Here is an 11,937-nt window from a genome sequence, read left to right on the forward strand (position 1 = left end):
CAGACAATTGGGCTGTTTCAAGAAGGTTGTCAATTCCGTTTCGGTAGGTGTTTCGTTTTTTCAATTGGAATGAAATATTTCAGTTTTGGAGTGTTTCGGTGTGCCGTTTCGGGGTTGTACTGTTCATATATATATATATATATAAAAATTCAAATTCAAGATAAATTAATTATAAATTATGCAATACAAACACAATGCCAAACAAATATAATTTCAAAATTTAAAATATTTCTAAATAGTCAAGATTAAATAGATCTTTAACTTAAAATAATTCAACTTAAATAAAATATTAAAATATTATGAAAGTAAAATATTTTAACAAAAATATTTTAAATATAAAGCTAGGTCAATGTTATCAAGTGGCTAATAAAATCTAAAACATCATTTGTTTTGCTCAAATTCCTACAAAATATAAACATAAAAAAAACATGAATATAAACCATATATATTAGTGATAAATCTAATTTTAAAAAATTAATATTATTATTAATGAAAATTGTAATAATAATTTTTAATATTATTATTAATATCATTGCTATTGAAAATAGTAATGAAAAAGAGTTTTTTTATAATCGGGTGGTTTAATTAATGAAATTGAGCAAGGTTCAATTTGATTCAATGGCTTTTCAAGAGCGGAACGGAACATGTAGAATGAAACTGGAACGTTTCGGGTGAAATTTAGCTGAAAAATCCGGAATGGACCGAGATTTAAAATGAGATGAAATTTGTTCCGTTTTGTTCCGTTTTTTAAATTGATATGAAATGTTTCGGCCATTCCGGATGGAACGGAACGGAATTGATAACCTTTGTCTTTCAACAACCAATCTACTAACAAGTCTTCAGACCTCAAAGTTTCTTTGAGATCAGCATCAAAATGAATTCTAGCTAAAAAGAAAAACATATCAACTCTCCAAAATTTTCCAATCATAGTTAAGACTTCTAATTTAGCTAAATTAACTCCATCTGTCTGTATAAAGAGGTAATGGATCCTAAAACATGTGTTCTAAAGGGCTGAATTTAGAACACAAGCTTGGTTGTATGACCAAAAGACAGACAGCAAATCCAAGAAACATAAACCGGAAGAATGTGGAAGAGGAAACATGATGAAAACGTACACAACAGCTCCAATCACCAGAGGAAATGAGAGAAACCTGCTTCTGAAGAACATAATTTAAAAAAAAAAATTAAAAAAAAAATGGATTCGAAGATATTAAAGACATTGTTTTTCTTGCACTTGGACGCCGCTCTTCGATTTCAGGGTTGACCTTCCTGCATCTCTGCCTTTCAAGTGTTGAAGCTTTTAGTCATTTTTTTTTTATCAAAGTAAAGATGGATAAAAAATTAATTTAATTTTCTTAGTCAAATCTTCTCAATGTTTAACATTGAATTTTTTTAATAATCAATTTAAGATTGAATTAAAAAATTAATTAAATTTTGGTATATGAAAGCTATCTTAAAAAAAAAAAGTCATTTCAATATATATATATATATATGAAATGCCTACTACAGCAGCCGACATGAAATATAAAAGAAGTTTAAACATGAAGAGGAGATTGTCAAATTTTGAAGATGTTGTTGAGATGATTAAATAATACCCATTTCATTGTCATATGCCTTTTGGTCGTGGGATTCAGCTCAAAAATTATTTTCATATTCTAAATTGTTCTGACAACTCTGAGCAAATTCTGGGTTTACAAGGAAAGTCCAACTCTAAAACCGAGTGTGTGTGTGTGTAGCATCAAGGTTGCTAGCAGTTGCAAGTTGCTAATACTATTATATATATATGTTCATAGTTACAGCTTGAGATATTACAATTGGCTTGAGACCATTTTATTCACCAGGAAGATATATTAAAGATTGCGGTTTACGGGCATTCAAAGGCTTTCTTTTTTTCTATTTTTATTAATTAGGATATTCGGACTAATTTGCACACATTTCGATTAATTCTACGAGTCCTAAAGTTAACGATAATATAAATTTTCAATAACCTTAAAATTTATAAAACTCGAACTTATAACCTCAAGAAAATAAATTTAAAGCCTAATCATTTCCCCTCAAGATTCATTTGAAGGCTTTCTCTCTTTCATTTACTATTGACATTTATGCAATCAATCAATGCTATCTAGTTTACCATGATATAACTTCAATCTAACACTGTGAATCTTGTAATATCAAGAATCTAGTCTAGATTAGATTTCAAATTAAATCAAGCAAAATTTGATGTGATTAATTTGATTAAAATCTAATTTGTTTGACTTTATTTTAAAAACAAATCTTAAAATGAAATTATTTTGAAGTGACCGATCAATCCATTCAACCCATAAATCAACCTTTAACAGGTCATTTGATAACACCTCCTCCATTGTTAAATCAAGTCTTTATCACCTGTGTTTATCTCTTGTGGGTTTTCTTTGAAGCATAAACATAGGTTCTTATCAACAATCAATCACATATGGCTAGACGTGGTCAAGGTAGCCAACTAGCCGCGCCACATATAGTTATAGATAAGCTAGCAAAAAATGGGAGAGGAGGGCCATTAAAGACCATGTGTTCACAGCTTTGTCAAAAGGTATGGAGGATCATTTACTTATTTATGGTCCACATAAATGGGGAGAGGACGGACCACCACATTGATAATTCATGATAGATCCTTGCATCTCCAATTCTCCTCTTCTAGATGGTAATTGACATTTCTTCCCTGTACGTTAATTAAGTCAAACAAAATTATTCCTCGTGGACCAAACTATGATCCCGAATCCATGGCTAATCTGTACAAAATCCCTATAAACTAATGTCTGTTTTTAAATAACACCCCTTAAAAGATTTTTGCTTTTTATTTTAATGAGTTAGCTATTGCATGTTTAGATTTATTTAATAGGTTTGGTTAATAAATTCGTTACATGCATGTGAAAATCACATGCATAACAGGCAAAAAAAACCCTCCTTAATTAAACTATTGTCCATTTTGATTATTATACCCTCGAAGTTTTTTTTTTTTTTAGTAATTGAATTATTGTATGTTTGTATTTGTATTATCTTTCTTAAGTTCTATTAATAAATATATTAAAAAGTACGTGGAAATCACGTGTGTAACAAAAAAAACAAGCCAAAATAATTGATAAATAAAAAATAAAACAAGAAATAATATTAAAAGTAAATGGAGGAACAAGTAACTGGCTTGAAGGTTGATAATTCTTTTACTTTTATTACTCAAGGGTTTTATTCCGATTATTTATTCCTATCCTTCAAGATTTAATTATTAAATCTTCAAGAGATTATAAATCAAAATAAACAATAATTCAAAAGATCTTTATACAAACTTACCCAAATTCATCAAATAGAAATTTAAAAGCGAATTTCTTAATAAATAATATATAATGGTGTTCTACGGATATCATTCATAGGTCTTCATTGAACTTTCTAATCAAATAATTCTTCTTTCATGATTTCAATAGAATAATCGATGCTATAGTTACCCAAAGATTATACGCTACACACTTACCAGAGCCGATAAACCTACCCATCTATCAAACCTTAAAAAATAAGGAATCTAAAGGTTTACAGTGACTATGTATTTAGATGTTGTTTGTTTTCATAGCTGGCCGTGTTTTTTAAAAAAGTTAATTTTTATTTTATTTTTTTATTATTTTAATCTATTGATATTAATAAAAATATATTATTTTAATATATTTTTTGAAAAATAATTGTTATCATGATGTGAAGCATTATCTTTGTCTTGTGTCAAAATTGCTTACCTATGTTTTATGGTGGCTTGATAAAAGAAAATGATATGCATGCATACAAACTATTCTAATTAAAATTCAAACGTATGTAAAAGTGATAAATGATGAGTAATTAATCCTATAAATCATGAAAAAGATTATGATTTGATGGAATATAAAATAGAAGGGTTATTCTGTACCTCTATCTCTCCCGTCTTGTTTTTTATTTTTGTTTTGTTTTTTCTTTGTGAAGGTTTATTCAATGAAACTTGGTTTATGGAGATTTATTTGATAAATTAATGATCGTAGAGCCACTGATAGCCATGAAGTTATGTTTGCTCTGATTATTTATTCTATCTTTGATAAAAATTTATTATTTTATTACTAGTTCTTAAATTGATAAATTTCTTAACTATTGGCACAAAGTCTGTTAATACAATAGACCTGAAGAATTAAACTACCTTTAAAATTATTATTATTATTATATATTTATGTTCACATGCAAAATAAATGTGCTGTAATTACTTTCGGTTGCCTTTTTTGAATAAACAGTTTCAAGTTGAATGTCTTTATGATCTAAATACAGCGGAGAAAAAAGAGTCATGCTAAGAAATTATGTCCAAAAAAATCAAAGAATACATATGAGTTATTAATATTAAAATGAAATCCATTCATGAGCTCTATTAATTTAATGACTTGCATGTGATGATCCACTTGAAAAAAAAAAAAAAAAAATAGCCTGGAAATTTATTTGGGCCTCTACCCAGCACCACAAAAAAATTCTTAGCTTTTTCAAGTTACAATGAATTAGAATATGGCGCTGCAGACCACTCATGTACACATTATTTTTTATTATTATTTATTAACATATTTTCTAATATATTCTCTACCATTTTTACATAAAAGTTATCAATATTTTTTCTAGCTATGCAAACACACACTACATTCTATCTAACCAGGTAATTTCTTTTCTCAACCAATTATTATTTATAACCAATGCATTGTATTATCCACTTCTCCACCTATGAAGAGCCAAAAACTATAATGAATAGTAGGCATCAATATTTTTATCACTCAATTATCAATAAAATAAAATAAGCTGACGTGATTCAGGTTTATAAATATCTTAGATTATTATGTAAATAAAAAATATTTAAATTTGATAGTTTTTATTCTATAATAAATAAGGACACATTTTTTTTAATTATAATATATATTATTTTTCTCCTGAACTCGTTAATTTAAATATTAGAAAGTCTCTCATTTCATAATAAATTTAATTTTTCAAGAACAAAAAAGTCTATAACCAAATTTAGGCATCAAGTTCATAATTAAACCTACATGTCTTGACCTAAAATAACAGCACGTGAAAAACTCAATTTATATTTAAAGTTTTATACAAGATTTTATAAACTTGTATTTTTATTTTTATAATTTTTTTTATGTGTAACATTAAAATAAGAAAGGAATTACTTATCCTCGAGAATTATTGAGAGGAGAAAAGAAAACCCTTGCACCAAGCAGTAGGTGGGATATCTTGATAATTGTGCCTATGGTTTTAGGGATTGATTAGGATGTCCTTGAAATCACTTTTGTTTCCTCAAAATAAGAGAGGTTCCTGTGATGAGATGATAAGACAGCTTCCTTCGAATGGAGGTGTTAGGACATTAATGTGTGTATTGAATATGATGGACTTGCCACTTGTCCTTGGTTAGCCGTGGACCGTCGATCACACATGCATTAATCCGAATGGTTGTTGTTAATTTATGTACCTAAACTCTTTGATTGGCAGATTAATACCAACATCAGAATCTAGCAAGGGCTTCACGACTCTTCCAGATATCCTAAGCACTGATCCTACTACATAGTAATTATTATAAATATAACTTATAATATAATAATATCAGTAGCCTGGCGTGGACCGGTGGAAAAATAGCTAGCTGACCAGCAGTGGTGAAATGTACACGGATTTAATGGAAGTTGTCGGATCAGTCAAAGAATTAATTGAGGAAATTGCAATGACTCGATTGAGAAAAGAATCTTTGGCCGTCAAATCAGAGACAATGGCATCTTCCTTTCCCTTACACGCAAATTCAGTACATAATTGGTTGGTAAGCCTCGAAGCAACTTTTTTAGCTGTGATTGCACAAGAAGGATCATATGGGATTTTTTTCCCCTTGCAAAATGGTTTCTGTTTTTTCCTGTATGAATATGATATATATTTTTTAAAAAAGAACAGCTTAATCCAAAGGTTGGAATATGCAAGGAAATAATTATGGAAAAACCCGACCCTATATAGCTTTCCAATAAGTCTCTGAATAAAATGGAACGATAAGAAGAAAAAAGAGAGAGTGGTAAAGCCTTGCTTCCTAACTAGCATGAAGTAAATGAATCCTATGGTGGAGAACTTAGGATATTAGGTTATGTTTTTTATAAAATATATACATATATAAAATAAATCTATTTTTAATACAATATGAACTTTTGTAATTTTAAAACAGAAACATATCTTATATATCTTTATCTCGTACATCTCTAATATTTTGATCTCTTTTATGATCAAACGCTAATATTTTTTTTGATTGTATACACCTACTGGGTGGAAAGCATACAAGTGACTATGAGAACTGGGAAAAGCAGGGGAAACCTAGGAAATTAATCCTCGAGTTATTATTCTAGCATAGAATCCATGCCCAAGTTATAATAAGTTACCATTTATAATACACCAACGCTACAAATATATATATATATATATATAGATAGATAGACGAGTTACCTTTGAACAAATATTTATCATCATTTAAGCCAAGGAAACATCATACTATATGATGTCAAACAAAAGTATAAATATATTTCTCTTGACACAATATCCATACATATATATATAAGACCATTGTAGCAGTACTTCATGGTTTGTTCTTCTGGGTATAGATGTAATCGGTGTGAGCAGCAAGTGTCCTTCTCATCAAGCACTCTTCCTCACCAAGCCCTTCACAGCTGATCTCTTCCATCACCTCTGCATGCTCGGCCTCAACAACCTAAACAAATACACAAAACCCACTTATCAAAAACATAAGGCCTATCAATCGAAATCTTCTGCATATGAAATCAACCATGTTTAACTACAAAAATTTAAAAAGTTCCAAATTCAACAAACCTTATGTTGGTTCTTTGCCAAAGAACCATCAGGAAAGCCTGGCTCAGGGCGGGCGGCATAGGTTACTGTGGAGCAGAGGAGGAGGGCTACGAAGAAGAGTGTGGCAACCTTAACAGCACTGGCCATCTCTTTCTTCCTGTGTTTAAAAGAAAAATATTATACGGGAATGGATATAAGATGTTGATAAGATTCTGAGACTCAGAGACAAGACAAGACAGATGCGTGGTTCTGTATTTATAGATGGGGAGGGAGGAGACTAATGGTAATGGTGATGGTGTGAACTTGTGGTGGTGGGAGACTTCTAATATAGCAGCTCATTAACTACAGCACATTAAAAAGAAAGTAAAACTTGTATATTTTTAGCTGGAGACTTATTCCAGAAAGGAATTTAAAAAAAGAAAAGGAGGAGATAATCAAAAGCAGACCACAGGAATTGATACTAAAAAATAAAGGTTTGAAAATCATCGGTGATATCACCACATATTTGTTTGCATGTTATTATAGAATTACTTGGCCGTCTTGGACTTGGGACGTTTGGCATATAGAGCAGGAAAAAGGGTGGTTGTTGGTTTGAAATGGTTGCTGAAGAGTAAACGGAAGAAGGGAAAAAGAAAAAAGAAAAAAAAACAAAATTCAAATTTCACTAATGATGTTCCGGAGTGATTGTTAATTAGTTCAGGGAATAATTACTGTCGATAATTATTTTTAACTATCATAGTTTAAAGGATTATTACGGATTCATAGTTTAAAGGGTTATGACGGATTAATTATGATAAAATCGAACGTTTTAGTTTTTTTTTAAATCATTGACTTCTATACTATATCTCATTCTTATTTATTTACTTTACTTTTATTTTTATTTTTATTTGCATTATCATTAATGTTATCTCTTAAATAAGTTTTTTAAATAAAATTAGAATAATGAATATATCATTATCATTATATATTAACCAATCTCTACGGGGTCAAAACTCTATTTTATCATTATTATTACTTGTTTTATTCTGTACATTTATATAAAAAAAAAATCATATAAGCATCTATAAAAATCTTCTCACATTCATATCGGCAGAATTTCTCATATATAACCACCACCATTCAAGTAAATTAATGGGATCGTACCTCTACATCTCATGGATGCAATTATATATCATCCCCAGTCAAAAATCATTATCAAGTGAATCCTACTAGCAATTATTTATATTCCGTACATTGTGGCAGCAAAATTAAATAAATATCATAATTATATGGAATAAGAAGTTCCGAAGAATATCCTCTGCTAGATCTTCAGTAGACGTAGCTTGTTCTACAAATATTTTTCTTCCTTCGATTAGTAAATGACATCTTATATTTTTTTTTAATTATTAATTTGATATTATTGACTTTCGAAAAAAAAATTGCCAAAAATAAACTACGCAAATGAGCAAAACCGCTGAATTATCGTCTAATACGTGAATCAAAATTAATTTTGTCACTATGTCACGATCAGAAATATTTTGCAAGTACAAGTTGGTGATATAAAAAATACAATGAACCAACAATATTTATATATTTATAGAGATTATTCAAAGATCCATGACAATATTCTAACAGTATATATGCAATATAATTCACGTTACAGCATGTATACGTTAATATGGAGCTCGTGATTATGCCTTCTAGATGTGGATCTATTGTATTTGTTGAAACTTTATAAGATAACTAAAGAAATAAAAATAAATCATATCAAAATAAATTAATGGATCAATGTGTGGGAAACGAGTAGGTGTCAGCTACCAGCTGGTAAGGTAAGAACATGATCTTGCTTTAGTGTACAAAGGTTGACTAAAAAACAAGGAAAAAAAACAAATAAAGGGGAGAAAAATCAAAAAGAAAATAATGAATAAAGGGGAGAATCTCCTTTGAAAATGCTGCAAGGAATCGTGGGTGTTGTAGTGAAGGAGATCAGCTGGTTGAACCGAAAGCCAAAGCCAATGGTTGAAGGAGTCAAAAGCATTTCTAAATGAAATGCTTTCGGTAGGCAAATTAATTACATATATTCCTTGATCAAAATTCCAACTCCTATTTATGACTAATTAGCTATAGGGGTTTGTGCTGTTCTTTCTCAGCATGATTGGATTCCTTGATTCTAATTATATTTATGGCCAAGTCTTAGACAATATAATTATTATATTTATAGCACTTGGTTCGTTGGTTTCATATTGGATTAGGCTCCTTCACACCCAATCTTTAAAAGTCAAATCCTTATGAAAAGGAGTTGATTTGTGTGTGGATATTTTGTTGCTGAATATATGGTTTGTTGTTGTGCTCTCTTTAATTTTTAGATTTATGGCATGGCATGGCTGCCTCTTTTCCTAAAAAGAAAAATAAAAATAAATAACTCCTATAAATGACTAGTAATAATAAGATTTTGTTGGATATAAAATGACAAGGAAAAATCAAAATTAAATACAATTATAAATATCTTACTTTTCACCACGACCATAAAATATGTTTTGATTGTTATTTTAAAGAATATATCTTAATTGTTTTTTTTTTTTTAACGAAAATGATATTTTCAAATTAATTCCCATGCATTAAATCTCTCTGGATCGAACTTTAAACAGATTATTCATAATTATACGATTATCTATAACCGGATTAGTGTAATTAATGACACAAAACCATGTTAAAATTGGGTAGCAAGGAGGCTGATCAAAAACGTTTTGACATGTTTAGAAATAAAACAGAACAACACGCTAGAAAATTTAGCATCACTGCCTGCAAATATGATCAGTTTTAAACGATTAAAGAAATTGCCTCTCTAATTCGCCAACTTAGCAATCCTTATCCTTTAGACAAAGTGATCATCTGTGGTCTTTTTTTATCATTGTGATAATGCATCAACAATCTTTTCATACTTTATTAAAGAAGTTGTAAAAGTTGAATGGTAGGGTATATAGTAGAGGACTTGCTTCAATAATGAAATTTATTTGATTAATTTTTCCATGTTATTAATCATGCTTAGCTCAGCGGGTTAGCTCGCTAATCAGCTAATTCAATCTTTAGCTGAGATCAAATTTTAAATTAAATTAGATGAAAAGTTAGGACATAACATCCAATAAATTAATCAATATACGATCTAGTTAACCTAATCAAGACACAATTTAATTTTTGTAAAAAAAAAATAATATTGTTTTTAAAAAAACAATCTTCAAACTCATGAAGTGAACTTTGAACCGACTCATAGAACAAGTCGTCGGGTTTATTAACTTTCATTGCTCCCATGAAAATGAATAATACAGGGACTTAATTCCATATATATCACGGGTAAAAATGCCAGAGCAGTGGGCTCCATGATAGAAATTCTATGCTCGATCTAAAGATATATGTTTGAACCTCACTCAGGCATGTAAGACTTCCTTTTACATGAAACCAAAACAGGATTTGACTACACCATGTAAATACAAGCACAAGGGCTGCAAAGTCTACCATGGATAGTGTGCATTAAAAAGTGAAGGCTTTATGTCCTCATTCTATACGTCATTTCTTGCTATGAGCAAAACCCATGTTTTCTATATGTATGGTTGCATGTGTTTTTACCTTCTTTCACATGTCTTTCAAGGTTGAAATTGTCGGTGGAAAGATGGACGAGGAGTTGCAATCAAACAGGAGTGTACGAGAACCATATCTCTTGAGTGGCCAAAACACTGTCCATCAAATGACAGGGTAGTCAAGAAGCTGTTCAAGGCAAACAGGCAATCACCATACAATAATTTGTTGGAGTGTGTTACATGATTGAGGTTTGGACAAGAGATTCATGCCTAACTCTTACAAAAAAAATGGTCAAAAGGGCCCAGATAAATGAGTGAGAAAAAGGGGCATCAAATTGAGCCAAGAAAAATATGGTTCTTTAATGTTGAATCATAATGGCGAAAAAGGCTTTCCAATAGCATCAAAGAAGAGATCGTTCGTGTTGATTAAATATTGTGACGTGGAATTCTTGGCGAGAGCTTCCCACCACATTTACAAACCGGCTCTCTTAAATGCTACAGATTTATCATCAAAGTCTTAGGTACCTTGAATGGAAGGGCTCTCGATGTCGGGACAATTAGCCAGGTGTGAAGCCAGGCTTATGCAGGCCATGATGTCATGGATGGATGGATAAGATGTGAAGCCAAATACCGATTCTCTTTTCTTTTTAAAAAAAAAAAACATGGTGTCAACTAAAGCTGTCCTGCTAGTCTTGTCCTGGGGCCTAATTGAAGGCAGACTTTTCTCATTCTTTCTGGACCCTGCAAACTTGGAGAAGTAGTCGGATTAACAGTAATCATAGCATGGGCTATCCTCACGTCGGCCCATTTGATCATGGATGGAGGGATAAGATATCGAGCCGGATACTGACTCTCATAGAAAAACATGGTGTCGAGTGTCGACTACGTTGTCTTCGTTGTCTTGTCCTGGGGCCTAAAGGCGAAACGCGTTGGGGAGCAGGCAGACTTTTCTCATTCTTTCGACACCCTGCAAACTTGGAGGAGAAGGAGTCGAGTTTACTGTAATCATAGCATCCGAGTATGTTATCCTCACGTTTGCGTTGGCCCATTTGATCATTGGTTGCGTGGTGGATACGATGGAAACTCAAGAGGGGATTAGATAGGTTAAGGAAAACTTTTGATGTTTTTCTTGCTGTTTATTAACACTTCAATGTATCTCTGTGCTATATATATATATTTTATTTACGTGGCTGTCCGGGCCAGCTTGCGCGCACCACGACTAATCCCACGGCCCACTGAACATCCTGCAAACCCAACGAGCATGTAAGGCACCGCGGGGGTGACAAGCATGCACAATGAAGTTTGAACCCTGGTGCAGAGGAAGGGAACAAACCCCTTATACCGCTAGGCCAAGACCTCAAGTGCGCTATTTATAATATTTTAATCACTCTTTGTGAGTGCGGCCCATGTAGAGATGGGTGAAAGTTTAATTTTTTTATTTTGAAATAATTTTTTATATTCTTAAATTGTTTTGATGTATTATATCAAAAATAAATTTATTTTTTAAATAATATTATTTTAATAT

At 31.1% G+C, this 11,937-nt stretch overlaps 1 protein-coding gene across 1 annotated transcript; it reads right to left on the bottom strand.

Moving 5' to 3' along the window:
• Positions 1-6,499: 6,499 nt before the first annotated feature.
• LOC118037457 (phytosulfokines 3) lies at positions 6,500-7,186 on the bottom strand. The gene is made up of 2 exons (XM_035043444.2): positions 6,880-7,186; positions 6,500-6,760 (listed from the first exon to the last, which is right to left on the bottom strand). The coding sequence occupies exons 1-2, from the start codon at positions 7,003-7,005 to the stop codon at positions 6,629-6,631; spliced, it is 258 nt and encodes an 85-aa protein (XP_034899335.1). The 5' UTR covers positions 7,006-7,186; the 3' UTR covers positions 6,500-6,628.
• Positions 7,187-11,937: the final 4,751 nt, after the last annotated feature.

Source organism: Populus alba, chromosome 14, assembly GCF_005239225.2.
Source record: "Populus alba chromosome 14, ASM523922v2, whole genome shotgun sequence".
Taxonomy (NCBI): Eukaryota; Viridiplantae; Streptophyta; class Magnoliopsida; order Malpighiales; family Salicaceae; genus Populus; species Populus alba.

Bases quoted from the DNA above. Each gene is read 5' to 3' on its own strand.
- LOC118037457 (XM_035043444.2), bottom strand. From the start codon at position 7,005: ATGGCCAGTGCTGTTAAGGTTGCCACACTCTTCTTCGTAGCCCTCCTC. The intron at 6,761-6,879 runs GTTTGTTGAATT...GTATTTGTTTAG, and splicing joins TGGCAAAGAACCAACATAAG to GTTGTTGAGGCCGAGCATGC.